We start from the raw sequence: 16,039 nt of genomic DNA on the forward strand, positions 1-16,039 counted from the left end.
AATAGAACTTTGGCCAAACACCCCCATACTTTAAGATATGTAAGGTTAGGTACATGACCTTCCCATAACTCATAGGGTGTCTTACCAGATTTCTTATAAGGTATTCTATTTTGAATGTGACAAGCAGAGAGAATAGCTTCCACCCACAAATAAAGAGGTACTCCTGAGCTTATTAACATAGCATTCATCATTTCTTTTAGAGTTCTATTTTTACGTTCAGCAACTCCGTTAGATTCAGGAGAATATGGTGGGGGTAATCTCATGAATTATACCTTTATCTTCACAAAATTTATTGAAGAGATTATACTCATATTCTCCTCCTCTATCAGTCCTTATTCTTTTAATTTTCTTATTAAATTTATTTTCTACTTCAGTAACATATTGCTGAAATTTTTCAAAAGTTTCATCTTTAGTTCTAAGTAGATATACCTTAGTGTATTTAGAATAATCATCAATAAAAGTTATGTAAAATCTTTTTCCTCCTCTAATTGGAGTGTTTTTCAAATCTCCTAAATCAGAATGTATTAATCCAAGTAATTCGGTTTCTCTTTTTATTGACTTATGACTCTTTTTAGTAGATTTAGACTCTACACACACTTCACATTTATCATTCACATTTCCAAAGGTAATGTTATTTAACAAGCCTAGGTCTTTCATTTTCTTGATATAAGAAAAATTAACATGTTCTAATCTACTATGCCATATATCAACAAAATCAATCAAACAAGCAAAAGATGATGCATTTTCATTCATAGTTTCAGTTACATTCAAGACAAATAAACCCTGGTTACAATAACCCTTTCCAATGAAAACATTGTTCTTAGTCATTACAATTTTATCAGACTCAAAATACACTTTAATTCCAGCCTTTCCTAATAAAGAAACAGATACTAAGTTCCAACGGATATTAGGAACATGCAGCACATCATTCAGAGAAAAGACTTTTCCTGATGTTAGCTTGAGGAGTATTTTTCCTTTGCCAACCACTGGCGAGGGTCTTGAATCACCCATAAACACTTGTTCTTCGCCTTCATTCAATGGAGTGTAGGAAGTAAACGCACTCCTATTACCACAAATATGTCTGGTAGCCCCAGAGTCTACCACACAGTCCTTTGCTCCCATAACCATGTTGGTTTCAGACACAACTGCTGCAATAATATCTGTCTCCACCAAATTAGCATTTGGTTTAGCAGATATATCATTCCTTTTTCTAAACCTGCATTGATTAGCATAATGTCTAGATTTTCCACAAACAAAACAAGTTCCTTTTCTTTTAAAACCAGGACCTTGGAACTTAGGTTTCTTATCATTTTTGAGATAAGGCTTCTTGGACTTTGAACAAGACCCACCTGGTTTGCTGACTATTACATTGGCTTTGGAAGTCATTTCCTTGGCCAATTGTTCTCGGTCTCTAACTCGATTTTGTTCTTCAATTCTAATATGAATAATAACATCTTCAAGACTCATATGTTTTCTTTTGTGCTTCATGTTGTTTTTATAATTTTTTCAAGACTCAGGTAATTTTTCAATCAGACAGCCGGCTAGAAAAACTTCTTGAAGTATTATGTCTTCATTTTTAAGATCAGTGACCAGCCTATGAAAATCATGGATTTGTGATGACACATTCCTATCCTCAGACATTTGAAAGTGCAGAAAATTTTCTATAGCATATTTCTGTACTCCAGCATCTTCTAACACATATTTTTTATCAGATTTTTCCAAATTTCTGCAGCTTCTTTGTATGAACAGTAGACATCAAAAAGTTTATTGGACAGTGTACTCGGAATTGTGTGCCTATAGATTTTATTTCCATGTTCCCATTCTTTGAATTTAGTATCAAAATCTTCAGACCCTTCTATCGGTTTTGACTGATTTAAATACCGAGCAAAATTAAGCATATCCAATGCAGAATAAACACGTTCTTGCCATCTCTTAAAATACATACCATTAAAACTCTCAATTTTAGAAGTATCAGGAATTGACCTAGCAGTAATCATAGCAGAATCCATGTTGATCTATTCTTAAAATTGTTGTAAAAAACCACTAGGTATTCCGAGGGGAGGCGGAAACCCTAACGGGGAATTCTGCTATGATTAAACCGAGGAAGAAAGCAAGAAATGAGGGAATTCCGAGGGGAGGCGGAAACCCTAACGGTAAGGCCAGGAATAGGGAAGATGTGTCTGGGGGAGAAGCGGAGGAAGAGAAAAAGAGAAGGTTTCTTGTTTCCTCTCTGTTTCCGTTTGCTTCTTTTTAGGGTTCCGTTCAGATGACCGGAATTTTTGCGCTCGCCGGCCGTTTCCGCCAGAGGAGAGGGAAGATGGAGGGGAGAAGTAAGGAAGATGCCATGAGAGGGCCCGCGATGCACGAAACAGAGCGATGCACGGGAGAAAGGAGAGGTGGCGCTCCGCGGGAAATAACGGAGCCATAGTTTTCGGCAAATAGAAACTTGACGCGTCAGCACGCGATGCTTCAGTTACAGGAATAGTTTGCTCGATGTATACGAGCGGGCTAAGAGAGTCTTCTTGCGGCCCATCCAACAACCGATTTAGACACTCTGAAAAAATAAAATTTATGAAATCCCAAATCAATCATTGTCGAATCTAAAGGATTCCAGCGTGTCTTTCTTGTTTTAACTGAATTCCTGACTATTTAAATTGAGAAACCACTGGATCAATATAAATAGTTCGAAAAATATATATTTTTGGTGGAGTTAGTTTTATTATCAAAGGGAATGTGGTGCCCTAATAACCGCAAATAGTATCAAAATATGACTATTCCAACAGGTGCCCAAGAAGTTGATTTATGCGGCGCAGCCATTGACGATGTCCCGAATTTGCTTATAGGATGACTTTTTAATAGTTATTAGATGGCTTTCAAATTAATAGTCTATGTGATTCCTTTTTCTATAGAATTGATGGTGATTGATGCGCATATTACTTTTCATCGAAGTTTTACATATACATAACAAAATTAACAGTGCAGCCGATTGAATGGTATCTTATGCAGATAATCACATTAGAACTGTGTTATAGGATTTTTTAATAAATCTTCCTGTGCGGTTGTTAAATATTTTGTTTGTTGATTCTCACAAATATATCTATACTCGAATGAATTAATTTATCTAATTTACCCAAAAAAATCTAATGAATAAAAAACTGGTAATTAGGCGAGTTCTTTTGATGCCACTCTCTTGACATATGTTTCCCATTTTCTTTTCTTCTTTTTTTGTTTTGATGGTATGCTGAGGGCCAAACAGATTTTTCATTAAGACAATAATAGCAAACAATGGGACTTCCATATTTTCATCAAGAGAAAAGAATGACAAAAAAAAAACCCTAATAACCTATTCAAAGCATTTTATTAATAGGCAATTCATGACGGCTCCTCCCAACTGAAGAAACCAAGTTATCCGGGCATTATCCTCATCTCTTGTACCCACTTAACCTTTGGACGCAAAATAGTCCCCATATACTATTTTCTAATGAGAGGGAAGCTAGGGAAATTTTAGTCTCTATCAGTTGTATTAATACTATAATGTAATCATTACGATGGAAGTGAACTCATATATGTATCTCAGAGGTAGGTATGTTAGTCTCCTAGTTTTTTATTTTTTTTAGCACAATAACTTGCATGTTAAGCATATATGTCTACTTTATTATATAATGCAAACTCCTTTAACATGTCCATTCATGACAAGTACCTAACCATCCATGTTTTCCATCTAGTCTTTTCGTATCCCATTTGTGTTTCTTACGTTTCTCCCATTCGGACAAAAGATAAACTTATAAATTTAGCTCTTAGCTACATGGCAAAGATTCAATTCCTTCCTCCAATTTAATTATTTACTTAAATATATTTTAACTTTATAAAAAATATAAATTATATATGTTGCATATGCCATATTATAGTATTTATTATATACAAATTTCTGAAAGTATTTTCTCATAGAATCCTTAGGTTCATGGAAAGAATTTTATTTTACTGAAATATTTTATCTGAAAAACTGATATCTGGGTATATGATATTTGCAAAAGTGATTTTTGCATAATAGTTGACCATGAAAAAGTAATATAGGAAAAACACTTTTCAAAGTAACTTATATTTTATTGATTATCTACTTTACTGAAAAAAACTATGTAAAATATCTTTTATGCCCTTAGTAAAGTTATGTAAAATATTTGTAAACATCACATGCATAATTGTTAATAGAAATTTTTAAATATTAAATCTAAAAGTACTTTAAATATTTAAAAATAGGTATTAAAAATATTTATTAGGTTGAGCTTTTAGAGTTCTAATAATTTTTAATAGTTAAATAACTTCTTTATATTGTGAAAATTTTTATAGTTATTAATATATTCTTATATTAAAGTTCCCATAACTTATTTATATCATGGTAATTTTTAATAATATATTTTTAGTAATATATTTTTAATGATTAAAAATAGCTATAAAGAAAATCATGAGGCATAAAGATAGTTTTGGTAAAAAAAATATTATAATTTCTAGTATGTGGGAAAATAACTTTTCTATGACCTATATTTCTTCTTCTTTTTCTGCAAACCAAACAAGTCAGAGCATTAGATCAAAGTTTCCACACAATTAAACTCGACTCGTTCATACTGCAAAAAAATGTCCTTCTGTGTTTTTTTTTCTCAACACAAGGTGCCATGTATTATTCTTGCTAATTAGTGAAAGCGTGGGACTCAATGCAGGCCCCAGTATTACAGCCTTTCAACTTTCAAGTGCGTAATGTGTTTAAAAAATAACATTGTTGTCTGGATCACAAGTGGAAAATCTTTGACCCAATTTAAGAACTTAGAAATCTGTTCACGCCATTTCAATGCACATCAGATTTGGGTTCAAGCATCATGATTTGAAAAATTATATTAATCAGGAGAATTGCATCTCAAAATAATAATTGTAATTTTTTTTTTTTTTTGAATTGAGGAGAGAAAACTGTAAGAGAAGAGAAGGTACCTCAGATATATGAATCCGTAAATCTAAGATATACGCTTGAAAAAAAAATCCAAAAAGGTTGCATATCTTGAGAGATATGAGTATATGACCACTTATTTTTCTTAAACCCTTGCCTCCAAACAAAAAGGTGTGACTGTTGTGCTAAAGCTCAGATTACAATAGATGTAAATTGTAATCATGTTATTTTTCCATTTTTTCGCAACAGATATAATAATATTATTTTGCTAACTTTTTAAACTTAAGAAAGTTTAAAAGATTTCGTCCTTCACAAAAGTCGTTGAGTAGCGGTCATTCTAAATTGGCATAAGTTGACAATATTGAACAATACTGTACTATGAAAGATTGGATTAGATTGAATTAGATTGGATTAGATTTAATTAGATTGAATCAATCCTATAAATTATTTTACTACGAAAGAATATCCTAATAGAAGATTGTGACCACATCTAAACAAGGAAAGGGAGGAAGAGTAGTGGAAAACATGAGGCTAGAGTATTTGTTTATTTAAAAAAAGGCGAGAAGGAGGTGCTTGAAAGGATCAAATTTATTTTTCTTTTTTCTTTAGGAGCAATAGAGAAAGCAAAATGCTCCCCTTGCTTTTATTATTAAATTAATAAAAAAATAAATCTATTATATAAATAAGAGTAAATTTACAAAAGTCTTCTGAGATTTATATTTATTATACTTATACCTAATAGTTTGTAAAACCTATACTTATATCTAGTTAAATTAACGGCGTTAATAAAATCATTTATCTCATGTGAAAAGTTATAATTATATTTGAGTAGAGAGAAGAATACACATTTTTTTTTAAATTTTTTTGTATGAATATCCCTTGAAATTTATATTTATCTTCGTATCCTCATAAAACACTATTTTTGCACAAATACCCACAATATAACGGTTTTTCTAACACCATTAATAAAAATCATTTTTATTTTAATTAAAAATAAGATAAAATTTTGAAATTACTTTTTTATCTCTCATCGCAATTGCCTTATAAATGTTTCTTTATGCACATCTACCCATTAAGATTATTTTAGTCATTTTAATTTAAAAATCGTTAATTTTTTAACGGCATTAGATAGTGTAGATATATATGCAAAAATAAGGATAAAAAAAGTTATAATAGCAAAATAAGTATTTTACAAGGGTAACATATAAATATCAATTTTAGAGGATATTCGTGCAAAATTCGATATTTAAAAGGGTATTCGTGCAAAAATCTTTATTTTTATATGATTAGTTTGCTGTTATATCACTTAAGACTATTATAGATTTATGGTCGGCGGTTTAACTAATTTTCTATTAAATTATAAAAGTTAAAGTATTAAATAAAAAAATAGATAAATATAAAGTTTTAAATTATTAAATATAAGTATAATTTATTTTTAATTTCGGTGGAACTTTTGTAATTTACTCTGTAGACAACCTACCAAATCAACGCTCAGCAAAGAAATCTTTTTTCGTGCCCCAATAATTTAGCCCCCCATGCACGACACGCAAGTCAAAATTATCAACGCGGATGCGACCCGTCCTTTCGCTCTCTGACCCGTCCACCCCACCCGCCGCTCCACGTCGCTTCTCTCGTCCCTTTGCTTCCTGCCCGAGAAAAACTCTCGCGCGATATTCTCTGCCATCCCCCTTCGGGTATCCATCAAAGGTGGCGCCATCCAGGCAACTCAGCCTAAATGATAGGGGAGATCTACAGGCAATTTTCAGAGTACTCCTCGTCATCATACGATGGATGGTAAAGAATTGTAGCTTCTTCAGGGCCATGCATGTGTATCAGTAGGCCAACTCAGCTGCTAACTAGATGGCCTTCTACGCGACGCATCATTCAGAAGAGTTTTTTTGGATGAACCAGACCGATGTTTCCTTCTCACTTAATTAGTTTGCTTCTGTCTTCTAATTTTTTTAGCTGTAGCTGGTGTAAATAAAATAAACAAAAAGGAAGAGAGAGAGAGAGAGAGAGGTGGCGTCATCACAAATCCTTTATGCCAAGCTTCTCTTTTCTATCTTGTTTCTGCGTGGCTGCTTTCAGCATAAAGATCAACGTTGATGTTGCCTGATTCCTATTCCTAACTAGACTTCTATCATGCTTTGTTCGGACATTTAAAAGATAGTTATTGGAGAATAACGAGCTTTAGTAACAGGTGGTGAGATCATGTCGCGTGTGAGCATCGCTGCCACTTGATGGACGTTGGATGGTTGCTCGACTAGGTTATGGGATATGCTCATGCATGGGGTCCGAGAATCCACTGGGCCCCATCATGGCAATCATGCAGCATGCATGCATTGTTTATATAATACCATACAATTTATTATGATGTGATATGTTGCCAACCTCGTTGGTTTGCTTAATTTCCATTTGAGTTTGTGGATGGTGGTTTGCTCTTGTTAGTGAGTTATACATCTGCTTAAGACTAGCTGACAATCGAAGGACTAAGTTGGCTGGTACCAAGCTCTCTCTAAAACAGTATTTAACGTTTCATCCAGGCTATTGTGCAAATATTGATACAATAATAGATCGTAAATTTACAATATGACATGCTCATAGCTTCCACCCTCTTGCTGCAAATTGATTCAATCTATAACGAACTATAATTTTATTTCCTAAGAAAAGAATTTTTGCTCATAAGTTATTGGATTGAATAATTAATGAAAGTCATACAGGAACTACTTCGTCGGTTTCCTCTTAGTTTTTTTCGCATATGTTGCTTTTTGATTCATAGGGATGTATTTTTTATAGACAATTAAGTATAAATAAAATCTAGTTTTATTCCAAAAAAAATGGTTTACATGGTTCTTATTGGTATTGCTTTATTTTCGTATTCATTTGATGCAAAGTATTTATTATTATTGAAAAAATGTAGTTTATCATAATTGCTCTTTAGCATTTTGTCTTGAGTGTGAATTTAAAAGTGTTCAAATCTGCAGGTTGAGAATATACCTACCCCTTTGCTATGGGGTCAATTTTCTCACATCACATTGAACGGGGGGAGATCGGTAATAAAACGGTTTCCTGACCCACCCTAAGCAAAAGAAAAGTTTTTTTTTTTTTTTTTTTTGATAAAAACGGCTACTCATATCATATAGTACGAACGTGAGTACAGCCCTCCAAGTCACGGGAGAGTAAAAGGTACAACTGTGAAGGGACGTCTACATCAGACGTCCACAAAAAAGCACCTGAGTGCCGAGCGACAAAGGAGGCGACCCAATCTGCTGCCCGGTTCGCCTCCCTAAACACGTGTGCTGCCTGAAAATCAGCCATCATCTGAGCCATCCTACGGGTCTCTCGAATGAGGGGATGGCCATCCCCAAACCGATCCACACCCCGAATCAGATCAATGACCACCGATGAATCACCCTCGAGGTACACCCGCTCGGCCCCGGCTAACTGCCTCGCAAAGGATAAGCCCTCCCAGGCTGCTTGTAGCTCTGCACCAACCACAGTAAATCCAGGCGTACGCCGTCCTCCTGCTGCTACCATCCTGCCACAATGGTCCCTGACCACAAAACCGACCCCTCCGCACAAGCCATCTACCGACCTACTCCCATCAAAGTTCACCTTGAGATAGCCAGGGGGTGGGGGTGCCCAAGAAACAATGGCAAACCGTGGCGCTGAAACAGCGTGGTGAACACCCCAGATATCCCTGACCAGCCCAGAAGTGACTACCGAAGTCGCCCCAACAACCTCCCTCACAAGCAGCAGCGCCCGGTCTACCACCAACCTCGGAGGCGCCCTCCTCCCCTCAAATATACCAGTATTCCTGTCCAACCATATATGGTAGGACAGGTATGCTACACAGATCCCTGCCTCAACAGATCTGGGATGCCGCATGGAAACTCTCAGCAGATGGATCAGATCCTGCACCAGATGGATTAGAATGCCTCCTCTTGTTCTTAAACGAGAGCCACAGATTTCATCTCCAATATATGTCCAGCATTTCGAAAACTAACAAAGCGGTGGTGTGGCTTTTCAGATCAAGTATGTTTTCAGAGAAGCAAATAGGGCAAAAGATTGGATAGCTTCGTATGTAGCTAATCACTCTCGGATACTCTGTAGGCTGGGGAAGGAGAGTTGCCTACGGCGCTCACATCTTACAAATTAGATTTAGCTGGACATGAACATCTGCATACTCGATAGATATTAATTTTAAACTCTAGGTTTAGCCCCTTAAACTCATCTATATCTAGCTTGGACGGACCCAAATTTCTTGCAAGTTGATACCCTAATTTTGATTTTCCATCATTAATACAAAGGACAACTGTAATTGCCAGCTGCAGTTCTTGTTCTCTTGACAACTTTTTTTTTTTGTTTTTTTATGCAACAAAGTAATAACATAACGGATGCAACAACGGTTACTAGCTGTTGGCAAAGTTATGTAACTCCAAAATTATCTTCAGATAAACCAAATTAAGATAGGGGGACCTGCAGATAACTTATCAATGGCGTGAACAATTATGGACAAAAACATTTTTGTAACGTCTTCTTGCTCTCGCCACCTCTCTCTGTCTCTTCTTTCTACAGAGTACAGTCATTCTGCAATCTTCTAACTACCACCACCTTATAAAATCACCCAAAATAACACTCCCTAATTAATCTCTCTCCTAATCCAACTCATTAATAATAGATAATAAAAACGAAATTTTGCTCCAACTCCTTCACCTACGGTTGCTTTATCTTCATAATCCCTTCCCCAGTAAGTACGTTACTTGATTAATTATTAGTATTGGTATTAGAATTCCCTTAAAAGACTTCTGCCCTCCTCCGCCTCCTCGTCCTTCATTCAAGCTCTTCTACTGTCTCTCTGTTTCTCTCTCACCGACGGAAAGATGCGACGGTGTTTGACGACGTCGCTTCTTTCCGCTGCCATCTCCGTCGCTCTCCTCTGCTCCTTCTACGTACATCTATTCCGCGACCTCATCCCCTACGCCGACGACGAGGGCACTCCGGCGACGGCCTTCTCTCACGACGCCGCCTTCAACGCCACCCTGACCCAGGCCCTCGTCCACCGCCACAACCTCGTCGTCCGCGAGATCCCCCGCCATCGCCGCCGCCGTCTCCCCACTTCCCCGGTGGAGTCCATCCTCTTCCCCGACTGGGAGACCCTCCTCGTCCTCCCCCTCCCCTCCGCCTTCGCCGATCATCGCAACCTCTCCTGCCTCTTCCACAACGGCGCCGTCTCCCCCGCTGGCTTCGTCGGAACACTCCCCACCTCCCCCGCCCGCGCCGCCTTCCGCTGCCCGATCCCCAACAGCATCCGCCGCCTCCGCCCCTTCTACACGCCCCGCCTCATCGACCCCACCACCGCCCCCGAGTCCGACGACCGCGGTCCCCCCTCCGAGATGATCCGGTGGACCCGCCTCGCCTACGAGGCCGTTTCCACCCCCGTCGATGTCGTCGTCTTCGCCAAGGGCGTCAATATCCGCCAGGGCGTCGACCGCCCCGCCTCCGACCTCCGCTGCCTTTTTTCCTCCGGCGCCGCCACCCCCGCCACAAGCTCCGCCCAGGAGGTGTTCCGCTGCCCCCACCCCCCCGGCGCGAAATCAATGACCGGCGAGGCCCTCCGCGTCTCCCTCGAGATCGGGACCGAGGGCACCCTAATCCCCTCTCTGGCCAATTACCACCGGCCACGTGCTCCCCCGCGCACACCCAGGGACCGCTCGCTAATCTGCGCCTGTACCATGGTCCGCAACGTCGCCAAATTCCTCGCCGAGTGGATCGTCTACCACTCGGCGATCGGCGTCGAGCGTTTCTTCCTCTACGACAACGGCAGCGATGATGACCTGCACTCGGTGGTCAACCGACTCGGCTCGAACGGGTTCAACATCTCGACCCGTTTCTGGCCCTGGCCCAAGACCCAGGAGGCCGGCTTCTCCCACTGCGCCGCTGTGAACCGGGACACGTGCACCTGGATGGCCTTCATCGACGTGGACGAGTTCATCTTCTCCCAAGCCTGGGCCGGTTCGGATACCCCGAACCGGACCATGTTGGGTTCCCTCGTGGCGGTACGACCGGATGTGGGTCAGGTCTCGATGCGGTGCTTCGAGTTCGGGCCGTCGGGCCGGCGGGCGCACCCGAGAGACGGCGTAACACAAGGTTACACGTGTCGGCGCAGGACGGAGAAGCGGCACAAGTCGCTGGTCCGGCTCGACGCGGTGGACGACTCGTTGTTTAACTCGGTTCACCATTTCGGCTTGAAATCCGGGTTCAGGTGGACCAACCGTTCGGAGGCCAGCGTGTACCACTATAAGTACCAAGCGTGGGAGGAGTTTAAAGTGAAGTTCAACAGGCGAGTATCGGCTTACGTGGTGGACTGGAAGGAAACGGTGAACCTGAGTTCCAAGGACCGGACCCCCGGTCTTGGGTTCGAGCCGGTCGAGCCGAAGGGGTGGGCCGATAGGTTCTGTGAGGTGAATGATACCCGGCTCAGGGAGGTGAATCGGAGGTGGTTCGGCCTGGAGGGACCGCAGGGAGAGTATAGAATGGCATGGGAGTAGGCAGGGAAAAGAGAGGTTAAGTGAGATTTTTTTTTTACAAAAAAATAATATTTAGTGGATAAAATTAGGGAGACAGAAAAACAGAAAGATGTTATAGAGATTTTTTTTTTTTGTTTTACAAAATTACACTTGACGTTTGTAAAAAGAATTATTCATTGTTGTAAAAAGAGTGCATTAATATTAGTTTTATTTACTCTGCATTTTGGCTGAGAGTTTAATGGCTAATGTATGTTACCGAAGGAAATTATAACATTTAAACATACAATTAGGCAAAGTTTCAAGCCAAAATCCAACAAGTTCAGATAAATCATGCGATGGTTAACATAAAATGAGCAAACCCAACAAAGATATATAGTTTATAATTTTTATTTCACTTCTTTTTTTTCCTCTTAACATGCTATAGAAGCCAATGGCCTATGAGATCCATAGAAAAGTTATATGCACCCTAAATTGCGCGAAGTCACATTAAAACACATAACTATCTATATATGATAAGTCATGCATCCAATGTTGAACCGCATCAAATCATGTAACCAACGAGAAACTAAACCGGCATAGACATTCTCGACCGGATTATATTAACTTGTTCCTGTTTGACCGTCTCCTTGCATGCAAGCATGTCTAGCTACAAATAACGAATCTGAAAAGGAAAAAATACATGCGTGGATGGGCGGCTATAGTGCTCATTTAGACATATTAGCCTATTCTTATCGAACATAGATTCTCTGCTTTGCATATATAGCAGCAATAGATGGCCACCATCATGAGATAGACAGGCATCAAATGAGGCAATCTACAAGCACAAACTTTGTCATACATGGCGTGCAGCGTTTAATGGCCATTCATCTTCTGACGACAGCCATCCAGAGATGTGCTACTGTAGATTCTGATTGATTATGATCTGCAGTTATGTTTTCCTTTCACTAATCACCACCCCGTGACAGCGGATGGTTCTTCTCGGTCGTTTTCTTGATTTGATAGGATTCGATGGACCCTGAACCAGGTGCTTACTTTGCTACGCAAATTATTATATTCCTTTCTTAGCCATGCAGTCAAAGCATGTGATTCGAGGAACGCGGTGGCTTTGAGAAACAGTTTAGTAGCGTGGAAAATGCTGTGCGCACCAAGAACAATTCCTGATTGCGTGTAGCCAGCGGCCGAAAAGGCCAATTGGGCATATTGGCACCTAAAGAACGCGTGGCATCCTTGGTTGCCTATGGAACTATTTGGAGTTTCGTGGAACCACAGCTCACACAGCTCTTGCATGAGTATAGCCAATAATGTTGAAAAAAAGATGGCATAGTGGTGGAAGTACAGCTGCATAATATGTCCAAAAATTTATGATCCTGTTCGTCTTTTGGTACACATAAATAGTCTAAAAAAAATCATAATTTCTCACCAACTTGCGGATGTCACCGAGCAGCGAGTAAAGTATTTCAAAGCACATTTGTTTGTCCTGTGAAATTAACGAAGCTGATTTATAGAATTATTAAGGCAGTTTTCAGTCTACCTTAGATGTACTTTATTAATTCTCAATTGCCAAATAAGGCTGATGAACTAAGCTGGAACTTGATGGATAATCTATAACACTGTATTTTCTCCATATCAAGGTATATAAATGTTTGTACGAGCATTGCTTGTAACTTTTTTTTTTTCACACGAAACGACTGTAGACGAGTTATCTTCCGACAGCGCATGGTTGGAGAGAGGGTGAAAACCAATGGACCTCCTGGTTTATTGATTTACTAATATTTGACAAGTGCTATGCAAATCACTGATGAGTTCAAAAAAAAAAAAAGAGAAAAGAAAGTGAAGTTAAAAAAAAAAAGAAAGAGGAGAAACCAGTCGCGTGGAAGCCTTTGCATGGCCATGGAGTCTTCAATCCTTATGCTGCTAGTTTGTTGATAAAATATTTAATTCAAAATTTTGATATTTTAGAATTTTATATTGGATATTTATCAAAATATAAATCTAGTTAAATATAATTTTTTTTGGACTCCTAAATAACTTAGTTTTCTAAATAGATAAGATTTAATTTTCTATCTTTATCTCTCTCTTTTCTCTAAAAATTTTACAGAAATTTTACGGATACATCTCTAATTATTTCCCACACGGTATCTTAAAAAAAGGCATAAGCTCTTTGGAGACTTCTGTAAATGAAATGATGCATTATCACGAAAAGTTGTATCCCAGGAGACAACCTTGATGAATGAATGAATTATGTGAAGAGATGCATTTAACGAAAAAATGCTTAAGCATCTAATCATACTCACTCTTTCACATCTATAAATAAGAAAGAGATCGTACTTCTCATCCATCAAAACATCCCCTTTTCATCCGAATAACACCAAAATTAGAGAAGATAATTGAGAGCACTAAGTGAGTAAAACCCAATAAGCATTTAAGAAGAAAATTGTGTCCATATATAAGAAAATGGAGAGAGATTGCTTCAATCAAATTTACCGATTTTCAACGCATCTGGATTTGACTACTTCAGGTTCGATCTTGATTCTTCTTTGTTAAAGTGCACTTCAACACGAAACATTTCGTTGTATATTGTAAGTAGACCGTCATCAACTGTTTACATCTGGACAACGTAAATTCTATTCTAAAGAAAGTGACTTTCATAGCATGCTTCAAATGGGATAACATCAAAACTTAATTTATTTATTATATATAGAAAGTCATTAATTAAATATTTAAAATAAAATAAAAAAATATAAAATTTTAGCAGATAGGTTATTTCCAACATATACCCCGTCTCGCGGATGGACCCTATGCACCAATCCTTGAGCGCCACATGGGATTGATGAGTCACTGGTGATCTGTGGTAGTACGTACGTTGCCTTCGTTTGAAGGTAATGCCTCCACAAGCCTTCCTTTTGACTTATTTTAAAAACATTCTTTTTCCAAGGTACGTCCCCTCTCAAAAACCGGAGCACGAGGTTTGGCGGAGAGGATGCCGACCAATGGATCTACTTGCTTACCACTGTACAGATATATAGTTCGCACTTCCATGCACGTACTGAGTAAAAAAAAAAAAAAACTGGGGGGAAAACACTAGCTCAAGGGCCTTTCTATGGCCATGCATGGAGTCTTCCATGCGCGAACCCCATGCGATGAAAGGCATTTCACGGCCGCCATTTTGCTCAGATAGCGCTTTGTAGGATGTTTTTCACCTAGAAGTCCCCATCTTTAAATTTTCTCAAGATTAATTTTGAGAATTTCGTTCTAGAGAATGGTTGGAGGGAAGGAGCTGGTTTCATTATCAGGGGCCAAGCTCTAGGGTGATAGTTGCTAATGGCTGTTAGATCTTCGACACTTCGGTTCCGGAAGTAAAGCTGCAGGCAGCCTGAACTAGCTGGTGCCATGCTAGACGAGCGCTAGCTCCGAGCCACCTCGATCATACTGGAAGATGATTCATCCACCGTTATTAGTTGGATCCAAAAGGGCCCGGGTAGAGGTAGACGGGTATATCCCTTGCTTCGAGATATCTGGATGATGGTGAGTGATACAGTGGCCTTTCAGACCAAGCATATGTACCGTAAGGCCAACGGGGCGGCAGACTGGGTGGCTGCATAAGTGGCAAATCACTCAGAAGATACCCTATGGACCGGGGAGGGGAACTTGCCCAGGGATTGTGTGATTTACTGTTTACTGATTCTACTGGGCGTCTCTGTACTCGTATTGTATGAGATACCCGTTTTTAGCGCGAAAAAAAAATCTCACAAAGAGCGATTCTAGAGTTCGCATAATTATATAATAGAATGGATCGGCATTTGTTATGCTACGTCATGTTTCTGTATTTCAAATTTCAGGGTCTGCAGGCACGTAAAGTTTTTATCTGAATAAGAGAGAGAGGATAACACCTTCTGATATTGCAGCTGGTTCACCAAGTACAAATAGCTACGAGCAGCAGCTTCAGACATATGTAACAGTGCTGATGTTCTTAATGAGTATTTGGTAAATTATATTTAATAAGAAACATAATATAGATCAGAAAAGAGAAACCAAAAGAAGACACGAGCAGCTTGAGCCCACCCGCAGCCGCCAACCTTCTCCATCCTCCCCCTTCTTAATTAGTTCTCAGTTATTATTTATTAAATACAACATTCTTGATTTGCTTCTTCCTCTGAAGGAAACGGTACGTAGAAGGAAAACAACATAAAAAAGTGAATGTATTTATTGAGTTACATAAATAGTAGGGGGAAAATTATATGTGAGAAATCGAAGCCTTCCATGCTTCTTCTACATCAGCAAACACGCCCCACAATGGTTTAGATGACTTTGAGGAGGAGAAAAAAAAAACTTGGGAAATCAACTCCTTTTTTGTTTATGAAAATAACCTGATTTAAAATTTTCAGAAACTTGTATCCTAGCTCTCTATCAAATACACCGGTGCCATGTTTTAGGTGGAGTTGAATGTTGAGCCTGCAACGCAAATTGACAAATTGAAGTATGCCTAGAGCCTAGGATAGAAGCATCTTAAAAAGTCCAAAATGGGAACATTTATGGGGAAAAAGAAAAGACCAAACCTGCAAAAATTGAAATA

General features: G+C 38.9%; 1 protein-coding gene across 1 annotated transcript; it reads left to right on the plus strand.

The window, feature by feature from the left end:
• Positions 1–9,461: 9,461 nt before the first annotated feature.
• On the plus strand, positions 9,462–11,513 carry LOC103724201 (glycosyltransferase family 92 protein Os08g0121900-like). The gene has a single exon (XM_026800260.2). The coding sequence runs from the start codon at positions 9,820–9,822 to the stop codon at positions 11,485–11,487; it is 1,668 nt and encodes a 555-aa protein (XP_026656061.2). The 5' UTR covers positions 9,462–9,819; the 3' UTR covers positions 11,488–11,513.
• The last annotated feature ends 4,526 nt before the right edge of the window (positions 11,514–16,039 follow it).

This window comes from Phoenix dactylifera, chromosome 18 (assembly GCF_009389715.1).
Source record: "Phoenix dactylifera cultivar Barhee BC4 chromosome 18, palm_55x_up_171113_PBpolish2nd_filt_p, whole genome shotgun sequence".
NCBI classification, from domain to species: Eukaryota; Viridiplantae; Streptophyta; class Magnoliopsida; order Arecales; family Arecaceae; genus Phoenix; species Phoenix dactylifera.

Bases quoted from the DNA above. Each gene is read 5' to 3' on its own strand.
- LOC103724201 (XM_026800260.2), top strand. From the start codon at position 9,820: ATGCGACGGTGTTTGACGACGTCGCTTCTTTCCGCTGCCATCTCCGTC.